This window comes from Olea europaea, chromosome 20, assembly GCF_002742605.1.
Source record: "Olea europaea var. sylvestris chromosome 20, O_europaea_v1, whole genome shotgun sequence".
Classification (NCBI taxonomy): domain Eukaryota; kingdom Viridiplantae; phylum Streptophyta; class Magnoliopsida; order Lamiales; family Oleaceae; genus Olea; species Olea europaea.
Window position 1 is genome coordinate 8,335,244 of NC_036256.1, and position 26,888 is coordinate 8,362,131.

The window sequence follows — 26,888 nt, forward strand, 5'->3', positions numbered from 1 at the left end:
AAGCACATGGACATCTATAGTGCATGGACATTTCTATTAAGGAATTATGTCCGTGTTTGAGTCGACGCATATCATACCTTGTCGAACACTCCAACACGTCACATGTCGTGTTCTATTTTTTATACGGTTTTAAAATTTTTACCTTCATGGAGATCTTAGAGATATTCGAGCAATTGTACAAAATGACGTGTTTACATTTTAATGGTAGAATTCGAAGTTCAGTAAAACAAGCATTTGTATTCTAAAATATATTTAAACGAGCTACCATCTTGCCAGTGCATACTAATGTTGGAATGTCATATCAAATAAGAATGAAAATATTAACTAACATATAAGAGTTTAACTTATTCCTTTTAACAAGAGTGATCTTTCAAGATGGTTATTTTTAAATACACATCTTGGTGTCTTATTCTTTAGAAACAAAACATGCATTGTCGTGTCCTTGTTCGTGTATCTCGGAGACCCTGTCATCCACACAACATAAATTTATTCTACTTCGGAAAATTACTGAATATAAATATAAAACAATTTAAATAAATATATTTTCCTACTCCGTAACATTGAGATATTCAATCAAAATTGTCTCCGAGTTATAAAGGAAGAAAAAATTACTTGCACGTGATAAGACGTGTTGAAATCAATTATCCGCTCAGTTAAACTCGAGCTGACGATAGTTGACACGGTATAATAGAGCAAAATGGAGCAGCAACCCGATTTTGTCGGCTACAGAATACCGACAATCTCGTGGGAAATGTGTATTATTTTTTTTGTTATAAATCATAAGAACTGCTTCTCCATTGCTCAAATTATAATTTTTCTTCATATTGCCAACCACTTTCTACGAGAGCCATTCTCTCTGCACTCAGTTAATTCATCTGATAAAAAATGGCTGCTCCAGGGCTTGCCATTAGAGTGAATTATCCCACACTTCAATATTTGACAGCCCAAAAGTTCAACTATGGTGGAAGAAAACTGGTAATTGCTTTTCTTAATATTCTTGTGTTTGATTGTTTAGTTTAGTTCATAGCTGGTCTCAAACCCGAGTAAAGGACGAGGGTGGCGCATAGAATAAACTTTTGTCGAATTTTATGGCATGAAGTCGACCATAAATTTATTGTAGAGTGTTCCGTATATATGCTTTATGATGGTTCTGAGTACTAAGATTTGAAGCTTTTATATGTTGTATATTTATTTCATCATTATTCGATGTGAATTATCCTTTAACACCGTGGATATTGTTCCAGTTCTTTGTGAAAGCATCTGCTGGTAGTACAGAAGCTGAGGAAGCAAATATCATAGTAAGGAAAGAAAAATATGGTTGGCAGCCAGATTTCTCAGGCGGAATGCGGCCGACACCAATACTTGATACAATTAACTATCCAGTTCATATGAAGAATCTTTCTGTAAAGGTATTATCTAATGCATTATTAGAGATTTTCATTTGTGACACTTTTATCTCGTCTGAAGAAAGAGTCTTTCTCTTCACTTTATTTGACCTTGGTAACTTCGGACCTCAAGATTTGCCTTTGGACTAAAAGTTTTTTGGTTCCTTTCGCTGCCAGGAACTCGAAAAATTAGCTGCTGAACTTAGAGCAGAGATTGTACATACTGTATCGAAAACAGGAGGACATCTAAGTTCAAGCTTAGGAGTTGTGGAATTGACTGTGGCTCTGCACCAAGTTTTCAGTGCTCCTGAAGACAAAATTATCTGGGATGTTGGCCATCAGGTAAATATATTTCATTTTTACTGCTAAACACGACTAATATGATAGCTTTCAATCATCTTTTCTATAAGCTTGAGTTGTAAGAAACGGACAAACTTATTTAAATTATGTCTTCAATGCGTCTCTCACATGTATTTCATAAATTTAGGCTTGATAGTACACAATTTTCATAAATGAGTGACAGCAAGATCTGAATTCTCAACCTCTCCCTGCTCTAATACTATGTTGTGCAATCCAATCTAAAAGTTTGTTATTGAGAAGAGAAATTATTATTATTATTATTTATTTATTATTATTATTATTATTAATTATGTCTTCAAAAAGTAGAATCAGTGTGACAACATTCGGTTTTGCTATATGTTTAATTTTTTATTTTTTTTTTCATTTTTTTTTTTTTTACCAAGATGTCAATTTCTGGGGTAACTCAAAAAAAGTGACTGATATACAACAAAATTGCAGGCTTATGGGCATAAAATTCTCACTGGAAGGAGGTCTAAAATGCACACAATTAGGAAGACTTCTGGGCTTGCAGGCTTCCCCAAAAGAGAGGAGAGTGTCTATGATGCTTTTGGTGCAGGCCATAGTTCAACAAGCATCTCTGCTGGACTCGGTGAATTTTCATTGATACTTCACAATTCGAAATTCTGCTACTTTTGTTACTGGCATGTCTGGTAGAACTCGACAGTATTAAAGAAAAAAAGAAGTTAAAAGTATTTCCATTGTACTGTCCAGTACTATATCAAATGTGCGTTAAATGTAAATTCCATGGCTCAAATAAGGTGAATTGTGGAGAGAATTAATTATTTAAATTTTACATTGGTAGGCATGGCCGTGGCGAGAGATTTGTTGGGGAAGGACAACAGTGTCGTTTCTGTTATTGGAGACGGAGCGATGACTGCAGGACAAGCATACGAGGCGTTGAACAACGCAGGATTTCTTGACACTAACCTTATTGTTGTACTGAATGACAACAGGCAAGTTTCGTTGCCCACAGCTACACTTGATGGCCCGGCCACACCTGTTGGCGCCCTCAGTCGAGCTTTAAGCAAGCTCCAAGCGAGTCCTAAGTTTAGACAACTTCGAGAAGCTGCAAAAGTAAATCAATCTTCATTAATAGTTACTCTATCAAAACTGTTGAATTTGAGAGATATAACGGAAATTTCATGTCTTAGCAGGGCATTACAAAGCAAATCGGACCACAGGCACATGAAGTTGCAGCAAAATTCGATGAGTATGCAAGGGGGATGATAAGCTCTTCTGGTTCTACTTTCTTTGAGGAGCTCGGATTATATTACATCGGTCCAGTGGATGGGCATAACATCGATGATCTTGTTACCATATTCCAAAAAGTAAAGACAATGCCAGCACCAGGGCCAGTTCTAATTCATATTATAACCGAGAAAGGAAAAGGCTATCCCCCGGCCGAGGCAGCAGCTGATAGAATGCACGGTGAGATTATAATGAATCGTGAAACAAATAATACTACTAGGTTTGGTTTTGAAGAATACTAAATGCATTCTTGTGTCCACGTTTTTCCAGGAGTCGTTAAGTTTGATCCTAAGACAGGAAAGCAGATGAAGGCGAAAACCCCTACACTTATGTATACTCAATACTTCGCTGAGTCATTGATAAAAGAAGCTGAAGCAGATAATAGGATTGTGGCCATTCATGCAGCAATGGGTGGTGGAACTGGTCTAAATTATTTCCAGAAGAGGTTCCCCGAACGCTGTTTTGATGTAGGTATTGCTGAACAGCATGCTGTTACGTTTGCAGCCGGTTTAGCCACCGAGGGTCTTAAGCCATTCTGTGCCATTTATTCGTCCTTTCTACAACGAGGTTATGACCAGGTGAGAAATAGCTGTTGAACCACCTCATCTAAAGGCTTTGATTGTCAGTCCCCCTCATATGGAGGGCAGATTCATTAGGCCTGACACCTCCACAATTTTCATAAGTTGTTGATTTTCACAATGAAAATTTAAAAAATTACGATGTGCATGTAGGTGGTGCATGATGTCGATCTTCAAAAGTTACCTGTCCGGTTTGCAATGGATCGAGCTGGTTTAGTCGGTGCAGATGGACCTACCCATTGTGGGGCATTTGACGTGGCATACATGGCTTGTTTGCCCAACATGATAGTCATGGCTCCATCGGACGAAGCAGAACTTATGCACATGGTTGCAACAGCAGCAGCCATAGACGACAGGCCAAGCTGCTTCAGATTTCCACGTGGTAATGGCGTAGGAGCAGTGCTTCCTCCTGATTACAAAGGAACTCCACTTGAGGTGAGCACTAGGATTTCCTACCATGGAAATAATATTAGGCAATCAAGAAGATATCACAATCTCATTGAGAATGTGTAAATATTTCCATATCTTAAAATCGAGCATTCAACAGATTGGGAAGGGAAGGATACTAAGAGAAGGCAATAGAGTTGCAATTCTTGGATTTGGTTCTGTAGTCCAGCAATGTCTAGGAGCCGCGGAAATGCTAAAATCCCATAACATATTGCCAACAATAGCCGATGCAAGATTCTGCAAACCATTGGATGCTGATCTAATCAGAAGACTAGCCAAAGAGCACGAAATCTTAATCACTGTTGAAGAAGGTTCAATTGGAGGTTTTGGATCCCATATCTCACATTTCCTAACTCTACATGGCATTTTGGATGGACCCCTTAAGGTAAATAAAATTTCTTCTGCTTGTGCAATTTATTTTTGGGTTAACCATAATTTGCTGGAGAGGATTCACATGTTCATTTAATTAACTTCAACATGCTCTCATCTAAAAGTTTAAGCTATTATATATGGAGGATTCTAACATATTCATTTAAACACCGTCTTTAACATGTCCTTCACATGTAGATGAGGTCCTTCACCAGATCGTCTCATCTAAAAGTTTAAACTGTTAGAGAGGAGTCGAGTTTCACTTATTCATATAAACATAATCTTCAACAATGTTGTAATGGTTTATTTGTGAATAAGTGCAGTTGAGATCAATGGTACTTCCTGATAGATACATTGATCAGGGTGCACCTCAAGATCAGATTGAAGAAGCAGGTCTCTCTTCAAGACATATTTGTGCTACAGTTTTATCACTTCTGGGAACGCCCAAAGAGGTTGTAAATTTCGTATAAATATAGTAAACTTGTGTGTTAGTAGTATGGTAGCTAGAGAGACCTAAATAAGATGATGGGTTTTCTTTATTACGGTTTAGAAGTATAAGATACAAGTGTGTAGTCACTCTAAAAAGTATTCTCTGTTTCCATGAACTATTTATTTAACTTCTGAAAATCTAAATCTAACCAAAGAAATTACTTTTTAGAAATACGAAATATTAATAGTTATCTTTGCATTTTCATAAAAATGAAGTTCTACCTCTGCCTTTTCTAAGAGCTTCTTAAGGAAGCTACATTGAACTAGATTCCTCTAATATTTCTTTTAATCTAATAATGTACTTTCAAAAAATTATTTGAATAGACCCAAGAACAAGTCTCTATATGTAAAAAGGCACATAGCTTGAGATGGCAATCCCCTTTTTCCATACATCCACTAAAGCCCATTAGAGGACAAATTGCACTGTAGGTATAAGGTATCCTATCAATGGCAATTGTAGCAAATTGGTTAAAACATTTTCATTTTGGACAATTTTTTTCACTCTCTCCAATGAACGGTTTCCTGCATCGACATTTAAACGAGCCCAAGCAAGAGTAGTTGCGACCATCTTTTGAAGAAAACAACATGCATGTCCTATCTTGACATTTCAAGAGTCAGTTACAACCATCTTTCGAAGAAAACAACATGCATGTAAACAATAACTTTTAGTAGTAAGAGAGGATAGATAGCAAGAAGGTACCTCGCATGATCAACCTAGGTCTTAGTTCAACATGTACTGAATGATAATAGAAACTAAAAATATGAAAAATGATTAAATATGAGTAATGGTGTCTAATCGTAAAAATGTTTTATCACTATAGTTAAATATCTTAATTATCACTAGTTTTTTTCGAATATTTCTCAAATGTCACTAAACTTTCTTAAATATTTTTCGGTTGCCACTAAACTTTAAAAGTTCATTGAATTGCCACTGAACTTCCAAAATGTTACCTTGTTCGCTACTCTTATCATTCGCCGTTTAAAAGTGAAAGATTAAAAGATATAGTAGACGGAATGACAAATGGTAGAACTTTTAGTAAGTTCATCAAATCAACTAACTTTCAAAACGACAAGTAAAGAAGTGATGAATGAAATAAAATTTCTAGAGTTTAATCAATGACAAGTCAAAGAACTTTGAAAATCAATTTCAACCGAAAAACATTTGAGAAAGTTCAATGACAATTGAAATATTTAATTCCTTGCATATGATTTTGAAGCTATAATAAGTTGCAAGTCGAGAATTATGCCCCCCCCCCCCCCCCCCCAAAAAAAAAAATAATAATAATAATAATAATTTATTTTTTTATCAAATTCATTTTTTCACACATTCTCTTAATAAAATAATTTTACATATAAATTCAAAAAATTTATATTCTTTTTAACCAAATACATGTTTGACATCTCAACACGTCGTCTCGTGCTAATGGGTAAACCCCATTTCAAATGTCATGTTACTTGGGTTGTACTCTTGTCAGCTTATTCGCATTGATTAACAAGAACTTACATGCCAAAGCGTCAATTTTAGTGTAAAGACAGCTGTGGAGACAGCAAATCCGAACTCCTAGTTGCTCATGACTTCATTGAATAAAGTGGTGTTGAATAAATCGCACAGCATATTTGCAATCGAGAACCATTACCGATTGAATTTAACAAGCGTCACAAAGTATATACATCATTTTATACTAATCTAAAACCTCAAGATAGTAACTTCACTGTGTTCATAGAAGCTGCGTATACTTACAGGCGCAAAACATAACACTTGACACAGGAAAATGCCCTTTTAGCAGGGCTATTTACCACAAGGAAAATGGCATTTTCAAGGATGATTATAGAGCCAGTAACTAACTACAATGAAATAAAGGCTTGAAGCAGGCTCTGGGCAATCTGGATTTGCTCGGTTGATCCAGACATGATTACCTTCCCTATATCATCTCCAGCACGTGGATCTAGTAGTCTAATAGTTGCACCCGAGATCTGATAAGAGCACATCCAACAACAAAATGACATCAAAACAACAGTTGTCTGAATTATAGAATGCAAACTGTAAGTTTAACAATTCAATGGGTGTTGAAATTTATGGAGATGTCACAACGCCACTTAAGAAATAAACGAGACAGATGACTTGATACTAAAGTACAACAAAAGGAAAGGAAGGGTTGACAAATTTTCTGGCCAGGTCAAGAATAACTCATACTGAGAAGCATGTTTGCCTAAGCTTAAAAGTACTTACAAGTTACTTTTAAGCTTTTACTTTAATTCCAAACGTGTCTGGATAAGTTACTTATTACTTACTTCTAAGCAAAAAATGTTTAGTTTTAAAATCACTCTTACCTTATTGTTAAAACAAGTAACTTATTTTTGAATTTGACCAATAGAAGAATTTTTTATTTTAAAACTTATTTACAAATAAACCTTCTAACCTTAGTCAAGCATGCTCAAAGTCTGGTCTGAATCCCCCAATGCTTCCCAGTAACAAATGTATAGGGGAACTTGATTTTGCTTATTAGATCTTCTCTTCAAGACTCAACTCATGTGGCTATTTCTCTAATTCTTCCAATGGCTTGCTTTTGAACCATAGTTTACCAATTTCTGATCAGTTTTTATTATATACTTCGAGCTTTAATCCTCTGTACTCTTCCAATCATTAGAGAGTTCCCATTGAAAACAATCACCAAAGCAATTACGGAAATACTGAAACTAAGGCTAATTCTAGAGGTACAAAGCTTATACTATATGGATGCTCATTCCTATCTCACAAATATATGAGCCGGGTATAAAAATCAATACCATTTAAGCTGCATAAAACTATCAGAAACTTAATCACCCGAGTTTTGACTTGAACAAGCAGAATGTGTTACTTCAAAAGAAATTTAAAACTGTTCCCCATGTACATACATCTATCAATTGCCATTCCACATTTAAATCCCATTCTAAAACCATTTTTAGTTTCTTTTTACTTATTAAAAAAAAAAAAAAAAAAGAGCAAAACATAACACAAAGAGTCAGACTGGTGACTTCAAGGTTAATAAATCGGCAGGACCATATAATCAAGGAAATAGGTTTGAAGTTTTAAGAATGTATACCTCTTTTAGACGTATAAGATTGCTGCTATTGTCACCATAGACAAAGCGAAAAACATCATGTGGAATCAAAACCTCCACAGTTCTATATGGTATTGCATCTGCAACCTTACTGCATAAGCCATTGAATTTGTAAAAATATAGAAATAAACATCTTAAAATATCACTTTATTCAAGAAAGAGCCAAGACCAGTTTCACAGTATAATACAAGAAGTTGGTGAAAGATGAAAAAATTTCAACCTCTTTCAACAAATCTTCGCATTAACTAAAGAATAATTTACTCAATTTCGTCTACAATTCAAGTGATCATATTAAACATATAGCTAGATATTTGAGTACATCATCACCTATGTTGCTTGGACTTGAGTGCACGTGTCTAGTCATACGAGTACATATCTAGGAATTGGATTCATTTTCTTTCTTTCTTTTTTCTTCTTTTTTTTTTTTTTTTTTGGCTAAATTCTAGAATATGCCGCTATGACAAAAAAGGATCCAAAATTTACAATTGGATACATGGTTACACGAACATAAAGTTTATATACTAATAGTTTGAAATGCATTCAGTGGACCAAGTTTTCTTAAAATAGTAATTCATGCTTTAGAAATCACAATTTAAGCTTTGGAAACCACAATTGATTTTCTTAAAAGAGTAATGCTATGTAGCATGACTAGTGCAATCTAGGTGGCATTAATTGTTAGGTGCTAAATCCTTGTCCAGGTGGCATTAATTGATAGGTCATATGGAATCTAGAAGAGTAATTCATGCTTTAGAAATCACAATTATAAGCTTTGGAAACCACAATTGATTTTCTTAAAAGAGTAATGCTATGTAGCATGACTAGTGCAATCTAGGGGCATTAATTGTTAGATTCCATATGACCTATCAATTAATGCCACCTGGACAAGGATTTAGCACCTACATAGTATTAATCTTCGTAAAAATAGCCATTCAAGCTTTAAAAGTTGTGAAGCTTCAAAAACAGAAATTAAGGCTTTAGAAATTGCAACTGATGCTTTGAAAATTGCTATTTTTGCTTTAAATTAAAACTTGTGGGTTCAGGTTAAAGGGCTTCCTTTCCAGCAACCGCTATCTTCCTTCAACTCTAGCTTCTACTAATGGTACCTTTGTCATACCCTCTAAAAATTAGAAGAACCTGAGCTGAATACCATAGCTGTACTCGTGTCGACATAGTAATTCTTCCATTTTAGAGAGTTTGAGCATCACATATCCTAACTGAAAATAATATCCAGTTCAGTTGATCTCTAATGCTCAAACTCTCCAAAATGGATGAAGTATCACTACCGACATGAAAAGGAAATGGGTAACGGATCCAGACTGGATCCTTCGAATCTGAAGAGGCTATGGCAAAGGGCGGTTACCTTTGGTGGAAGTTGAAGTTGAAGTTGCACTAAGAGAAAAGGTTATTTATTGGAAAAGAAACCCTAATTGCAAGATTGCAACTTTCAACTTAAAGCATTAGAAGTGATTTAAAGCCCCAACTTCTACTTTCAAGAAAATCTATTGCTATTTTCAAAACTTCAATTGTTGTTTTGAATGAAACACAATCCCACAATTTGTAAATCATTAGAAGTGATTTGAAGCATCAATTGCTTTTTTTTTTTAAAAAAAAACGTAGCTCATTAAATGCATTTAAAACTATTGTATACAAATTTCTGATAAATTTTATTTTTGAAAGACATATCCACCTACATGTGTCCAAATTTTGGAATCCTTCGTTGTCATACATATCCAAGAATCTAGAAGGAGAAAAAAAAAGAAACGAATCTAAGCCTTATATATGTACCCATATCCAATGCCCAGACCTGAGCCCCAAGCAACATAGTTGATTTCTCCCACTGAAAAAACAATCAAACTGGAAACCATTCGATATCCATCTGGCATTATAGTTACCTTTTATTCTTAAGCCCAGAAGAAAAAGTTTTCAAGTTTCCAGCGTCATCTTCAGGTCTTGTGACATTTCTTCTGGTTTTAACCTGTTATCATAGGACCACGTGAAAAATGATATTCTCAAATAGAGACTTTGATGTGTAAAGAATGAAGAAGATTGAGAATTATAAAACTAAAACAGAGAGATCTATACGTTTTTTTGTCGTGAACCTGTTGACAGAGGATGGCTTGACTTGTGTAGTTGATTAACAGAAGACAGTCTTGACAGTTGTTCCAGTTGAGAAGAGAAGTCCATTACCCTTCCATTAGAACTGCTGCATGCCATAGCTGGATCCGACGAGTGTGTGTGTTCAGATACATTGAAACCCATTCTGGGAAAGTAGTTCTCCCTAACTCTGCCAGTAACTTGAAACAGGGCGTTTTTAACATTTTCATACTCGCCGATAATCTGTAGAAGGAAAAAACCATTGTGAACTCAAAGTAGTAGTCAACCAAGGTCATAGTATTTAGAAATAGAAACAAAACCAAAAGAAGTCTATTGGACTCTTATTACCACCTAAAATCTAAATGACATCATATCATGCCAACTCTCAATCTGGCTTGCTACCACTTCCCTATGGATCAACAGTCAATGTTTTGTTATCGTATATTTTAAGAACAACAACTAAGATTTACAATCAATTAAAGGTAACTTCTTTTTCCTCTTAGAACAACTCATAGTAACTAATGTTGCAAAATGATTCGAAGGTCAAACAGGGTACACAAACTGGAACAGAGAAAACATCTAGTGCTTCAAGAATTATCAGACGAATAGAAACTTTTTCTAAAAAAAAATGGCCAGATATCAGTCAACCAATAACCCAAAGGAAGAACGCATGGATGGATTGATCTTTCCTCAAATGATCTTTCAGTGGGTAGAGATGGTCATGGTCAATAGTTCAAAGCTTTTAAATTTCATCTTATAAAATTTGGCTTACTAAAAGTCTAAAGAAGTGGGAGCTGCAGCCTGCAACAAGCTATGTTTGATACTCTGCTCTACTTAACCAAAATAGTTCCAAGAGGCAGACTACCATGATGGATTTCAAAAAGGCTTGGTCAATTATAAGAGCACAGAGGAAAACAGAATAAGAAAAAATTAGAGGCATATATGAAGTCAGTTACTTCTCTAGTTTTCACAAACTAACAACGCGCATGTCTATGAACAATATCCATCCATAGCTCTGTATAAAGCAAATGATTTCCTAATTTTTAAGTGTGCTACAAAAACACGACATACAATGATTTCAATAGTAAAAAGAAAAAAAGAAAAACCACTGATGCACAGACCTGAACCACTTTATCATCTTCAATAGTACAATTTGGGATAAGAGCTGATCCTAATATTTGTATTTCAACACCACAAGCAGTACTAATATCTGAAGCAACTCTTCCGCCTTCATCTACCAAGCATCCCGTTTGATTTCTTTCAACCAAAATTCTTGCAGTCACATTCTCACCCTTACCAATGCCAGGTATTAAGCCATGGACAAGGGCAACTTGTACAGATCTGGTAAAAACATGTATAACAGCATTCTGTGCAGGAGAGTATAACGGATTTGGGTCCTGCAAATATCACGAAAATAACTTTAGATGAAACAAGAAATTTTGAGAGATTGATCGCAGTACAAAATATATAGCAGAAATTCAGTATAATGGAAAACCTCCAGTGAAGAGATAGTGGCAACACGCTCACTCAATCCAGATGCAAGAGATGAAAACTTTATACAAGCCCCAGTTTCTTTTTCCAGAGATTTAACCAAATTTGCACCCTTGCCAATCACACCCCCAGCTGAAGTATTAGAACATAAGAATCTAAACACCACATTCTTTAGGGTACCGTCTTCATCCAGCCTGAGCTTCAGAATACAAGTTGGTGAAAAATTAAAAATGCAAAAATAAAAAATCAACCTCTTTCATCAAATCTTCGCATTTAACTAAATAATAATTTACTCAAATTTGTCTACCACTCCAGCTATCACATTAAACATATAGCAAGGATGAACATATTTGAGTACATCATCACCTATGTTGCTTGGACTTGAGTGCACGTGTCTAGTCACACAAATACATATCTAGGGGTCAGAATTTTTTTATTTTATTTTTTTGGGCTAAGTTCTAGGATATGCCAATGTGACAAAAAAGGATCCAAAATTTAGAATCAGATAAGTAGTTTTACAAACATAAAATTTATAGACTAAACCCCCGTTTGAGCCACATTATTGTAAAAATGAGAATGAAAAATATAGTCGTTATGGGCCCCACGCAAGAGATAAAAAGTCAAATATGGTGACTTGATGTGATGATAACAATCATATTTTTCATTTTAATGAATAAATAATGAGGCTCAAACAGGCCTAATATTTTAAATGCATTCAATGGACCATGTTTTCTTAAAATAGCAATGCTTCACAAATCACAATTTAAGCTTTGGAAATCACAATTGATTTTCTTAAAAGAGTTACGCTATGTAGCATTACCGGTGAAACCTAGGTGGCATTAATCGTTAGGTTCCATATAGGAATATGGGTCCCATTTAAGATGACCTATCAATTAATGCCACCTTGATGGGTATTTTGCACCTACATAGTATTAATCTTCTTAAAAATAGCCATTCACACTTTAAAAGTTGTGGAGCTTCAAAAACAAAAATTAAAGCTTCAGAAGTCGCAATTTATCTTTGAAAAATGCTATTTTTGCTTTAAGTTAGAAGTTGTGGGGTCAAGTATTAGGGCTTCCTTTCCAATAACCGTCATCTTCTTTCAACTTTAGCTTCCACCAATGGTGCTTTGTCATACCCTCTTCATATTTGAAGAATTTGAGCTGAATACCATAGTTGTACTCTATGTCGACATAGTAATTCTTCCATATTGGAGAGTTCGAGCATCGCAGATCGTCACTAAAAAAATATCAAGTTTAGCTGATCTATAATGCTAGATATCTCCAAAATTGATGAAGTGCCAGTATCGACATGAAAAGGAAATGGTAGTGGATCTAGTTTAGATCCTTGAATTTGAAGAGGATACTACAAAAGGTAGTCACCATTGGTGGAGGTGGAAGTTGAAGTTGCACGAAGAGAAAGGTCACTGAAAAGGAAACCCTAATTGCAATACCTAGCCTACAACTTTCAACTTAGAAGAATTAAAGTGATTTAAAGCATCAATTTCTACTGTTCAGAAAATCTGTTGCGATTTTCAAAGCTTCAATTGTTGTTTTGAATGAAACTTGACCCCACAATTTGTAAAGCATTAAAAGTGATTTAAAAATTGCCATTTTTAAGAAAACCAATTTCAATTTCCAAAGCAAAAAATTGAGATTTTTGAAGCATCAATTATTGTTTTTAACGAAAACCTAACTCATTAAATGCATTTAAAACTATTGTATATAAATTTCTAATATATTTTGTGTTCATAAGACGTATCTATCTACTCGTGTCCAAATTTTGGATCCCTTATTGCCACACATATCCTAGAATTTAGAATGAAAAACAAAAGGTTTTGCATCTTTTATATGTACCCGTATCAGATGCCTACATTTGAGCCCAAGCAATATAGTAGTTGATTTCTTCGACTGAATAAACAATCACACTGGAAATCATTTAGGGTCTGTTTGTGCCCCTTTAATTTCAAAAAATGTATTATGAAATAGTGATTGATGTTGAAATACGTAGTTAAAAAAGAAGAAAAAGTTTTTTGATTTATATGTAATATTATTTTAATGAAAAATGTATGGTTGAAAATGAGTACTGTAAAAAAAAAATGTGGTAGAATGGTTGACAAATAAAGGCTTAATACTCAACAGGCATTATTTACCTTTCATTCTTAAGCCCAGAAGAAAAAGTTTTCAAGCTTTTAGCATCATCTTCAGATCTTGTGAAATTTCTCCTGGTTTTAGCCTGTTATCATAGGACCACATGAAAAATGAAATTATCAAATAGAAAATTTGATGTGCGAAGAATGAGAAGATTGAAAATTATAAGGCTAAAACTGAAAGATCTTTGCATTATTTGTTGTAAACCTGTTAACAGAGGATGACTTGACTCGTGTACCAATCTAAGGTAATCTACTAGACTTGTGTACAATCTAAGGTAATCTAATTGATTAACAGAAGAGAGTCTTGTTAATTGTTTCGGATGAGAAGAGGAGTGTATTACCCTTCCATTAGAACTGCTGCATGCTGTAGCTGAATCTGACGAGTGAAAACCCATTCTCGGAAAGTAGTTCTCCCTAAGTCTGCCAGTAACTTGAAGCAGGGCACTTTTAACATTTTCATACTCGCCGATAATCTGTAGAAGGAGCCATTGAGAACTCAAAGTAGGGGTCAACCAAGGTTTATTGGGGTCCTATTACCACCTAAAAATCTAAATGACATCATATCATGCCACTCGCAATATGGATTGCTACCACTTCCCCCTATGAAGCAACAGCCGATGTTTTGTTATCGTATATTTAAAGAACAATAATGAATGAAGAAAACTTAATACAAACACTAAGATATATAATTCAATTAAAAGTACCTTCTTTTTTTGTTAGAACAATTTATAGTAACTAATGTTGAAAAATGATGCGAAGGTCAAAAAGGGTACACAAACTGGAACAGAGGAAACATTTACTGCTTCTAGAATTATAAGACAAATAGAAACTTTTTGTAAACAAAAATGGCCAGATATCAGTCAATCAATAACCTAGAGGAAGAACGCATGGATGGATTGATGTTTGCTTAAATGAGATTCAGTAAGCAGAGATGGTCATGGTCAATATTTCAAAGCTTTTTTTTTATCTTATAAAATTTGGCTTACTGAAAGTCTAAAACAGAAGTGGGAGTTACAGCTGGCGAGAAGCTATATTTGATGCTCTGCTATACTTTGATCAAATTAGTTCCAAGAAGCAGATTATCATGATGGATTTCAAAATGGCCGGGTGAATTGTATGAGCACAAAGGAAAACAAAATGATCAAGAAAAATGAACAATAATACGACCCAGAAATAGCAGCATTAGAGGGATATATGAAGTCAATTCCTTCTCTAGTTTTTACAAACTAACATTGTGCATGTCTATGAACAATGTCCATCGGCAGCTCTGTCTAGAACAAATTATTTCCTAATTTTTAAGTTTGCTACCAAAACTCAGGAGATATAATGATTTGTATCATGAAAAAAAAAAAAATGAAAAAAGCAACTGATGCCCAACCTGAACCACTTTATCATCTTCAACAGTACAATTTGGGATAAGACCTGCTCCCAATAATTGTATTTCAACACCAGATGCAGTACTAATATCTGAAGCAACTCTTCCACTTTCATCTGCCAAGCATCCCATTTGATTTCTTGCAACCAAAATTCTTGCAGTCACATTTTCACCTTTACCCATGCCAGGTGTTAAGCCATAGTCAAGGGCAACCTGTACAGATCTGGTAAAAACACGTATAATAGCAATCTGTGCAGGAGAGTGTAACGGATTTGGGTTCTGCAAATATCACAAAAATTAACTTAGAAGAAACGAGAAATTTTGAGAGACATTGATGACAGTAGAAAATATATAGCAGAAATTCAGTATAATGGAAAACCTCCAGTGAAGAGATAGTGGCAACACGCTCACTCAATCCAGATGCAAGAGATGAAAACTTTATACAAGCCCCAGTTTCTTTTTCCAGAGATTTAACCAAATTTGCACCCTTGCCAATCACACCCCCAGCTGAAGCATTGGAACATAAAAGTCTAAACACCACATTCTTTAGGGTACTGTCTTCATCCATGCTAAGCTTTCTGTCAATATCTTCCGACAAAGAATGGACAACGGGATGATAATCAACAGCATTTCCAGAAAATGTCGGTGAGTTTGAATTACTGTTAAGAATACTATATTTGAGTATGTCATGTGAAACTCCACGGGAAGACATCTGCCCAGGAGTTCGTTCCCCTAGTTTGCAATCTTGAAGACAACAGGAGATAGCAAGTAATGCTTTCTTTACAGAAGCAACCCCACCCCTTATCTGCATGCTATTAACCAATCCTTAGTAGCCAAAGAAACAGAAAACCAAATGTTGAGTGTGCACAAATATGCATGTCCATATATATATATATATATGAAAACGAAGTAAAAATACTCCACATATTTCTATGGAAGTTAGAACATATAAGCGCCAGTGTAGACAAGCTTTTGAGCTCCATCTTGCCACTTCGGAAGCCTTGCCCTTTTATACAATGTTTGATTATGGTCCAATAATTTTGAATCATTAGTTGGCAGCTTTATCGATCATAATGGTCAAGGTCCATTTACAAACCAAGTACTTAATGGATCTAAAGCTGTCCTATTCTGTTACGAGCTCTCTAGATTTAGAAGCTCTGTTACTGTCACTTTCTTTTGAAAAGAGCAATTTACAGAAATCACAAAGGCTATTATAAAGACACCCTTGCTTATTACAACAGAAACATCCCTAGACGTTTATTTTTCATAACTGATTCCCCCTATTCTTAAATATAAATATATACTTCCTCTTTTTCCTTGTGCCTTAAACTAAATTTAAACATTTTAGTATATACTTATACTATATATTTCTTTCTTTCTTTTTTTTTCCTTATTTTACCTATTTTAATTGTATAAGATATTGCTTCTAATTAACTAAATTGTATTTATACATTTCTATAACAATGTTTTTAAAAAGGATAATTATTATAATTTATTTATCAAAAATTTAAATAATTTTGAAACTACGATTATTAATAACTTGTTTGTTTGATTGGAATCATATTTTTAGATACTAGCAGTTAAATGCTATGAAGTATTGAACCTTATTCTATTGTTCAGTTACAGTTTAAAAATTTTATTGCTTTATACTCATAATACTTATACAAGGTTAGGTTTAGAAAATAAAATATTATTATCCAATTCATTAAATTTTTTATAATAAAAGTGTCATATTTGACTGGGGGGACACTTCAAACTATTTTTTTTTTACTATATTAAAAATCATTAAAAGGAAAGTCATCAATTTCATATAGAGACGAGCGCAAAATGTGAAAAGTGTATTTATTTTATTTATAAAGGAAGTTTTCTAGTAGGGTTGCCTAATTCCATGTTATTCCTTTCTTGTATAAATTGATAATACACTCTCAGTGTATTATCTTTGATTAATAAAATTATTGATTACTTATCAAAAAAATAAATAAATTTAATTTATAAAGGAAGTTTCCATAATTTTTATAAGGTAGGGGAAGTCTCTATAACACTCAATAACTTCAAAGGAAGTTTTTGTTATTTGCTCTTTGAAAATTTACAGCATAAATTTAAATTCATATTCCAAATCACTGGAGTTGGTATTTGGAAAATACTAACCGGAAGTATAATAAACATTTATCATGTAATTCATGAATTAATGTTACATTTGTCTCTAATCTTCTCCAAAACCAAAATCAAAACAAAAACCAAATTCCAAAAGTTGAAAAATATGAGAAACTTGCATCTCTACACCCTCTGAATGGATTTAAAATTTCTGCAAGGAAAAAGATGGAAAAAAAACAATTTCATCTGCTCTATTTTCTTCCTGTTTTTCACATACAGACATTACTCATGATCATGTGATTCTCTACTTACAGTTAATAGGAGCTATCAATATGAGTAGACATTGTTTTGGATGTCACTAAATAAATGGCATACTACTTGGAGAGCATCTGGGTAGTTCAAAGCAGCAAGGCGCCAAAAACTTCGGTAATGTTTCACAGGCATGGATATCTTAACATAACATGGCCACTAGAGCATTGGAGAAGCCTTAGTATTAGAAGTTCAACTTATGGCATCACAAATTTCAATACACTCCATCCGTTTGTCCAGTGTTTTATTCTTCAATATCTCTAGCACTCAAACACTGTTATTTTATTTTGCAATTTTTTATACTTGTACTTCTAGAAATTTTTGCTTTACCTTGATTTTTCTGATATAGAGTTTGTATCTTTTTGTGATATGAGTTTTGATTATCATATTTAGTTGTTCAGTAAAGATTAAAGCTAGATAAGTTCTACTGTGCACACAGACAATGAAACTTATGTTGGTGTATTTCTAGGATATCTGTGCATGTGGTCCTATCCTTGTATGTATACTGATACCATCTTAGTTCCAAAAATCAACATCTTCTTGAATATGCCATCTTAGTTCAAAAAATCAACATCTTGGCATATAATATTACGCTTTGTTGTCACATCAGCTACTCAGTTCTTTTATATATCTCACTATAATTCTATTTGTATAAAAATTTACCACCTTCATGGACATTTTATATGAAACTAAACTTAATATTAATTTTAGGCATCACTTCCGATAAACATATTATCCCAAAATAGATGCTTAAATTATCTAATATTATAGAATAATTGCAGAAGAATTATCCATCCTTCATTCTTTTTCTAGTTCTACATTCAACTAAGTAACATGGTTTCATACTAGTCTTCAGTCTTTTAGAAGGCATCATGCCCGTGAGCATGCCTCATCATATGACACACAATTCCAGGAAAATATAGGTTACAACAAGGCCACTAAATGTTGGTAGGAGATGCATAGAACACCTGATGCTAAGACCATATTCCCAATAAACTTGGGAGTCAACTTTAGAACATAGAATTAACTTCGCAATGACAAATATTTACAATGCTCTATACCATATATTAAGAAAACGTGTACTACAATGCATAATGTTTCCATATTCAACAAAAAGACAACCCTGACAAGTCAAATCAACAATGCCGACAACAAAAATTGTTCAATAATTAAATTTTCAATGTTAGGATAATATAATGTTGTAAATGGCGCATGATTTATCTACAATGTATTTGTCATGTATGATATATTTATCGGACTTGTCACATGAGCATCTCACAGTTTTTCCCTTGTACAAGTTAGAGAGGCGGCCGAATTGAGTGTGATTTTCCACTTTCCATTTCTTTCAAAATGCAGAACTAGTCATTTCCCTTTCTTCTTGCGAAAAATAAACCCATAATACAAGTTTATTTATTGCATTATATAACATACTAAATCGGTAAATAATAAAATTAATAAAACTACAAAAAAAAAACACCTGAATCACTGCCTCTTGGGGTTCTGCACAAGCTGGAATGTGCTCTTTCAAAACCGCTATCTTCGCCCCTGAGTTATTCTGGATCCCATTCACAATCTTCCCTCCCTTCCCCAAAACTGCCCCTATTTGACCCGCGGCAGCCAATAATCGACACCCTATCAACCCTTTACTGTTACTATTAATGTCATCATTTTCATTTTCATTTTCAACATCCCCTTGAACCTCCAAAACCCTCTCAAAAACCCTTATCAAACCCTCCTGTGCTTTTGACCCCTCCACCATTTCCTTGTCTTCATTTCCACCGTTCTTTAAACTACCTATAATCGATATCTTCTTCTTGACTGTGGCATCACCCAAAATGTTAATCACGCGCTCGTGGCAGTTGGGGAGGCCCTTCTCGATCCGGATTTTCACCCCACAAAGTGCCTCGAGTCGCTTAATGACAGTGCCAGAACTCCCAATGACACCTCCAGCGGTGTGGAAGCGGCAGAGCAGGCGGAATGACACCTGCCCCGGCGGGAGAGGAACCGGTGAATCCGAATCCTGCTTCGCGCCACCGCGCCTCGAGGTGCTGCAGTGATGAAAATCCTGGTTGTTTAACTGGTGGGATGTTTCAGGTTTGATGATTTTGTGAGGAAGCAAAGACAAAAGAGGGCTTTCCTCCATTTCTATGGAAGTTCAAAACTCTCTTCCAAGCGCAGCTTTTTCTCTGTATTATGAGCTTCTACACAGCGGCCGAGGTGAGAGAAACCACTAGGGAGATGAATGATGAATGGATTGGTGAGGTGTCATACTAGATGCGCTTTTATGGATTGATTCAATTTTCTAGGATGGCACTTTACTTTGTAGTTAAGTTAGTACGATGTTTGTGTCGGCTTATTAATAAGTTACATATATATATATATATATATATATATATATATATATATATATATATATGTTAGAAAAATTGAGCTTCTACACAGCGGCCGAGGTGAGAGAAACCACTAGGGAGATGAATGATGAATGGATTGGTGAGGTGTCATACTAGATGCGCTTTTATGGATTGATTCAATTTTCTAGGATGGCACTTTACTTTGTAGTTAAGTTAGTACGATGTTTGTGTCGGCTTATTAATAAGTTATATATATATATATATATGATCGCTATCACATACGTTGCACGAATTTTGTATTTATCGTATTTTTATTAGTGTATAAATTTTAATTTTTTGAAAAGTTTTTGAAGGAATATCTAAAAATATTTCCATGATATAAGAAAATAATTATAAATTATTTTTACAATTACATAACAGTATATTATCTAGAAAAAATATGCTTGTATATTTCATATTTGAATAAAAAATATACAAACTATTTTACTTGTATTCTTTGATAGTGTGTGATATGATTGAATTGAATTTGAATATTATATTTCTAAATTTTGTATAATTCAATATTGTAAAATTGAAAAAAACTCTTTACACAGTGCGGAGAGAGTTGAATCAAGTGCGAAATAAAAATAAAAACTAAAAAAAGGTGCGGAGAGAAAAAAAAAAACTTTCCACACAGTGCGGAGAGAGTTGAACCATTGCGAAGTAAAAAAAACTCTCCGCACAGTACGGAGAGTAAAAAAAATCTCTGCATTGTGCGGAGAGAATTAATCTCTTCGCACAGTGCGGAGAGTTGGTCCACACCATGGCAAAACTCTCCGCACAGTGCATAGAGAGTTGAACTATGTGCGAAGTAAAAAAAAAGTGTAGAGAGAAAAAAATCTCCGCACGGTGCGGAGAGAGTTGAACTATATTTGGAGAGTTGGCAAACTCTTCGCACAGTGTGGAGTAAAAAAAAATCTTTGCACAGTGTGGAGAGATGACAAGCCAGCTCTCCACACAGTACAGAGAGAAAAAAAATCTCCGCATAATGTGGAGAGTTGTTTTCAAATTCCTTAATTACAAGTCAAATTTCAAGATTATAAATTTTTCGTATATACAACGAAACAGAGTCGAAAAACATGGCTCAAAATCAAGTATGTCTTCTTTAAATTCCAGTCATAGCTCAATTTTCGAGCATGCAAATCATATTTATGGTATTGGAAAGGAGTTTTCTCGTAATTCATACAATAAAACAATATGTGAGTTGTGCAAAGAAGGGGATATTAATAGTACCATGGCATTGTTTTCACAAATGAAGGCTCTAGGTTACCATCCAAATTCAATATTTTATACTTACTTGATAATAGCTCTTGGACATTAGAAATAGATACAATTTTCAATCAAATTATACTTTCGATTTGTAGCACAAGAATTAAAGTGTTCAATGCATTGCACAAAAGTTATTTGAGAAAATGCCTCTTGAAATTTGCAGATAAAGTCCCGAAAGTTTTTATTTTTCTCTTCACACTGTGCGAGAAATAGTTTGTCATCTCTTCGCACTTTGCGGAGTCTTTTTTTTGTTCATGTGCAGACATTTTTTTGTCTCATGAAATTTATATATACTAAAATTATTATTATTATTTTAATGTTGTTGACATGATGCGTGAATGGAAGAATATTTATCAATCATCATGAACGAAATTCTTCACAAGATGCAAAAAATAAAAATGCATAATAAATCTTCTTATTAGCTAATAAAATTACAATAATTTTTTTTTATAAATAACATAAAAAATCATTTTTTATTTTCAACAAAAAAAAACACATTTAAAAATTAGTAAATTCATAACCACTTTTTTTTTTTTTAATTCCCGGAGATACAATTATAAAAAAGGAAACAATATTGAATTACAACATTTAATGCTTAAGAAATTTAATATTAAATAAATTTTATATATTTATAACAAATTATAAATTCATATATGCAGCTTACCGTATTTGCAGGCAGCTTACCGTATATGCTGTCTACCGTATTTGCAGCTATCGTATTTGCAACCTATTTACTGTATTTGCACCTTACCGTATATACTGCCTACCATATTTGCAACTTACCGTATTGCAGCCTATCGTATTTGCAACTTACCATATACGTTGTCTACCGTATTTGCAACTTACCGTATATGCTGCTTACCGTATTTGTAGTTTACTATATTTTTATATACCGATTTTCGCACTTACAAATACCGAGAATGCAGAACACTGTATATTCACTTACTAAATCGAATTTCAAAAAAAAAATTCCAAATTTTTATTTTTTCAACATAAGAATAAAATAAATATTAAATATATATAAAGCACGAAATATAAATACATATGAATATAATGCTCAATCTACACAAATTTTGGAAGTATAATTTTCACATTCAACACAATCAACATTATCAAATAATACGAGCAAAATAATTTGTATAATATCGTATATTTCTTATTTAAGTATGAAATATATAAGTATATTTTTTTCTAGATGACACAATACTGTTATACAATTGTAAAAATAATTTGCAATTATTTTCTTATATTATGGAAATATTTCTAGATATTGTTTCAAAAACTTTCCAAAAAACGAAAATTCATACACTAATAAAAATACGATAAATACAAAATTTGTGCAACACGCGTGATAGTCACTATGCAGAGTTTTTTTTTTAATTTCGCACTGTACGGAGAGTTTGCCAACTCTCCGCACTGTGCGAATTTTATTTTATTGTTTTTTACTTTTTTTACTCCACACCGTACAGAGAGTCCGCACTTTGTGATGACAGTGTCAGCACAGATTGTGCGGACTATCGCACAGAATGTCATTTCTCCGCACTCTGCGGAGAGTTTTGCCATGGTGTTTGCAATCTCTTTGTATTGTGCAGAGATATTTTTTTTTACTTCGCACCGTATGGAAAGTTTGTCAACTCTCCGCACATGGTTTGCCATCTATCAGCACTATGCAGAGCGTTTTTTTCTTCATTTTTTACTCCGCATATAGTTTGTCATCTCTTTGCACTATGCGGAGAGTTTATTTTTATTATTTTTAAAGCTCATGAGCGAAGAGTTTTTTTTTTTTTTTTTTTTTTTTTTTTTTTTTTTTTTTTTTTTTTTTTTTTTTTTTTTTTTTTAATTTTTTTTTTTTTTGTCCATGGCAATTTATATTTACTAAAATTATTAGTGACATGATGTGCGGAAGATTATTTGTTTGATATAATTATTTTTTTAATGCTAGTGAGATGATGTGTGGAAGAACATTTATTTGACATAAACAAAATGGAAAATAAAAAATGACATCATACATAGTAAAATTAGATTCATTTACTATTGCATGAATAGTAGACATAGTACTTCAAGTATAAGCAGAAATATAATAGAAAGAGTTTTAAATAGACCAGTACAATATAATCAAAATATAGAAGATATATATATATATATATATATCTGTGTGTGTGTAAGCATGTGTTGGGAAGCATTTTTATGAAAACATATAATAAATTCATTTTATAAATTCACCAATACAAGAGAATCATATCATACATATTCTCAATTGCCACTACATTCACCAATTCGAGTCGCGCCTTTGTTTCTGCTAGTCGGTCCTTCATATTTTCAATTGCCACTACATTCTCTTTGTCGATGGGTCAGGTCCAAGCTTAGGTTTCAGATATTTCATCTCCATCACCGTCGTAGCAAATGATTACTGGCCTCTAAACCTCGTGCACTGCACCTTCACAGAAAAATGACGTGATTATTCCTATGTAGCATGTTTGGCTAAGTACCTAAGTCTAAAAAATTTGTGAAGTTGATTTTAAGTAAATTTGATTGAGATCAAGTATGTTTGGACAAATTACTTTTTTTTTTTTTCCTTATTTTCAAGTGACAAAAAGTTTGTATTTTTCTTTTTTTTTTTAACAATTCTAATTATTTAACTGGATGCATCCAATTTATACTTCTTGTTGAATAGAAGCGCCACGCCAACAGTGCATCTCGATGTATGATTAAAAATATTGTTGTTCGTGTGACTTGTAATGTTGCATCACTTTTGAACATCAAAATTTCTTTTGTTAAAGTGAGACATGAAAATTTCATTTTTATATTGGTTTGGGTACTTTGTCATGTTGAATTAGAGGAAATTTTATCATGGCCCAATTAATAACTTGGCATGGAATTTTGTTCTTACTATAAAACTTTTGTTGGTATACTAGGAGTATCTAAGATTTCCTTAACCCCCTCCCATACAAGGCCGAGCATTCGAGACTTCAATAAATATGTGGCGAAGATACATGATTCAAAGACCATAAATTTTGAACTTTGCATTCGGTATTCGAAAATTGATTGTTATCTAGCTAATGGCATATTATGTAGTTGTCGTATTATCTTTTTCAAGTTAAATTATTCAAGTATTTGTACATTTACAAATGGTCATTATCTCTATCGCACCTTTATCATAGTAAAAATAAAAAAATAAAAAAAAATATAAGGTTCTACCTTTTCTTTGACTATTGGTATGGAAAGTAATAAAGTTCTAAAGTTGGATTCTCAACACATAGATTATTAAGAGTGTGTTTGATTGACATGGAAAATATCACCTAGAAAAGAAAATATTTTCCATCTTTTGTAAAAAATAAAAACCACCTCTACCCAAGGAAAATATTTTCCTCAAAAACAAGGAAAATTAAGCATATTTTTAAAAGTTGGAAAATATTTTCCATGGAAAAAAATAACAATCAAACACTCCAAGTAGGAATTTAGATGGAAAACTGATATTTTCCATGGAAAATAAATGTAACTTTTCCAATAATTTTAGCTTTTATTCATGAACAGGCTATGTCATAAGCAAATGTACTTAATGCGGCTGATGATTGCGTTAAAGTCTTGTGATTAATGTGCGTTTGATTGCATTTATTTTTTATGTAAAATATCAATTTTTCATCTAAGTCCTATTTTGAGTGTTTGATTACTATTTTTTTATTAAAAATATTTTCCAACTTTTGAAAACATACTTAATTTTCCTTGTTTTTAAGGAAAATATTTTTCTTGAATGGAGTAAGTTTTTGTTTTCCTCAAAACAAAAATAATATTTTCATTTTTAGATGATATTTTTCATGTCGATCAAACACACTCTTAGAGATGTATAAGTTGTCTATAATTCAGTTTCAAATGAAAATTCCATATAAAGAGGCATGCGCCTTTTTTAAAAATAATTACACTACGCGGCATGCTTTATTAACGACAATAATAATAATAATAATAATAATAATAATAATAATAATAATAATAATGTAAAAGCGTACCCTACTGGGGACAATGAGCATTGAGTACAATGAACAATAGAGGCCTATGTGAACACATTCACCTTCATTAGTCTCTCTTATTGCTTCCTGTCTCTGATCTGTAAAGCTACCATTCACACTTTGCGTTTACCAAAAGAAAATTTTGTGGTGTTTTGTCTATCCAAATATTAAAGAAGGATAGAAAAGGTTCCCTCTATGGAAAACCTGTCACGTCTAGTTACAAGACCAGATATCCATTTGACGTATGAGGGATTTGATTCTTGATGATTTTTTTTTTTTTTTTTTGTCTCGAAATCATTATAATGTATACTTAATTATATGTATCAAAATCTATTAAAAATCTGATTTTTATATGTGTATAAAATATAAACAGAGATATGTACAAGTGGAGAAGGACTGCTTCATCTTCTTCGTCGGTGATGATGGGCCGACGGCGACTTCTTGTACTTAAACTATGGAGGATACCTGGGACCCAGTAACCTCATCTACTGCTATTGGATTTGAGTCTTCTTTTTCTTCTTCCTCTCTCTATTTTTTATTTTATTTTATTTATTATTTTTTGGATTATGGGTTCTATTGAACTAGTGATTGCTGTGGTAACAGAAAACGTAGAGAGTGAAGGAGAGCGTGTCGAACTTATAGCGCGACTCTCTAAATCAATGAAACAGAAAATGGATTCATTGAAAATGTTTTGGGTCATTTTAAATTGGAAAAATCTCCAAAACATTATAATATTCCCAATTTACTGCTTTTTTAAATCAGTCTTCACCAATACATACGAACGTGCACAAAAGCACTTCCCAATTAATTTATTTTTTATTTTTATTTTTTCTGATTTTTACTTTAAAAAATTACTTATTGACTTAGGGCCTGTTTGATAGGCACCCAATTCCATGGAAAATAAAATTCATTTTTTAACTTCCACTTTTTGTTATGTTTGATGGCAAATTTTTTCCATGAAATTCCCTTTCTTGATTTTCTTGATTTGCTATATTTTCTTCGTTTTCTAGGCTGATTTGCCTTTTTTTGTTTATTTTTTATTTTTTTTGAGAATGGAAATAAATTTTAAGAATTATTGTAAAAAATATTTTATTTTTATTGGCAATTTTCATGTAAAACAAGTCAAATGAACACTAAAAGATAGATGATTTTCTTGATTTTTTTTTTGGGCAATGAAAACAAATTTCATTCTCAATACCAGTAAAATATATCATTTTAATTGACAATTTTCATGTAAAACAAAGTCAAACGAATATCAAAAAACACTTTTATCTCAACATTTTTCACGTGGAAAATTATACCAATCAAACACGATAATTTACAATTCCTAAGAAAATAATTTCTAGGCAATTCAAATCCGTAGAATTCGTTTTCTTTATCACTGCAATAATACCTCGTAATCTTATCATATTTTTATTTTTTATAGAGTTATACGGCAAAATGAATCCAATTGACATCAAATAGAATTAAAACTTAATTTGACGTCTGAAGATGGAAATGTAATCTGATTGTTAACTTCAGTTTTAGCAATCTCCTTTACTTTCTTATTTTGAACTCGCCGATTAGCGATTTTTTTTTTTTTTTTTAATATGAATGATGTTTTAGAAGTTTTCCAAGTACAAATAAATCTTCAATTCTGCAATTCCGGTTGGTGGTTGGAGCCTACCAATATGGTTTTTACAAGATTTTAAAGGTAGAAATGAATTTAGAGTATGGTTGTATAGATTGAATTA

The 26,888-nt window shown here is 33.1% G+C and overlaps 2 protein-coding genes across 5 annotated transcripts; one reads left to right on the top strand and one right to left on the bottom strand.

The window, feature by feature from the left end:
* The first annotated feature begins 803 nt into the window (after positions 1 to 803).
* On the top strand, positions 804 to 5,008 carry LOC111369533 (probable 1-deoxy-D-xylulose-5-phosphate synthase 2, chloroplastic). 2 transcript variants are annotated; one of them, XM_022991092.1, is made up of 10 exons: positions 804 to 975; positions 1,245 to 1,409; positions 1,563 to 1,727; positions 2,184 to 2,334; positions 2,548 to 2,819; positions 2,897 to 3,173; positions 3,264 to 3,571; positions 3,725 to 4,006; positions 4,119 to 4,403; positions 4,711 to 5,008. In XM_022991092.1, the coding sequence occupies exons 1-10, from the start codon at positions 886 to 888 to the stop codon at positions 4,855 to 4,857; spliced, it is 2,142 nt and encodes a 713-aa protein (XP_022846860.1). In that variant the 5' UTR covers positions 804 to 885; the 3' UTR covers positions 4,858 to 5,008. The 2 variants fall into 2 exon arrangements, with proteins under 2 accessions (XP_022846860.1, XP_022846861.1); XM_022991093.1 differs by having other exon boundaries at positions 805 to 975; positions 2,900 to 3,173.
* A 1,482-nt stretch (positions 5,009 to 6,490) lies between these two features.
* Positions 6,491 to 19,788, bottom strand: LOC111369534 (RNA-binding KH domain-containing protein RCF3-like). Of its 3 annotated transcripts, none has more exons than XR_002698169.1 (11): positions 18,970 to 19,788; positions 15,469 to 15,894; positions 15,093 to 15,368; positions 14,056 to 14,187; positions 13,715 to 13,797; positions 11,567 to 11,756; positions 11,193 to 11,468; positions 10,060 to 10,314; positions 9,870 to 9,952; positions 7,960 to 8,064; positions 6,491 to 6,850 (listed from the first exon to the last, which is right to left on the bottom strand). XR_002698169.1 is itself a non-coding variant. In XM_022991094.1 (11 exons), exons 1-11 carry the CDS (start codon positions 19,633 to 19,635, stop codon positions 6,722 to 6,724), a joined length of 2,625 nt encoding a protein of 874 aa, XP_022846862.1. In that variant the 5' UTR covers positions 19,636 to 19,787; the 3' UTR covers positions 6,491 to 6,721. The 3 variants fall into 3 exon arrangements, 2 of the variants coding, with proteins under 2 accessions (XP_022846862.1, XP_022846864.1); XM_022991094.1 differs by having other exon boundaries at positions 7,960 to 8,068; positions 18,970 to 19,787; XM_022991096.1 differs by having other exon boundaries at positions 7,960 to 8,068; positions 15,469 to 15,901; positions 18,970 to 19,102.
* Between the last annotated feature and the right edge of the window lie 7,100 nt (positions 19,789 to 26,888).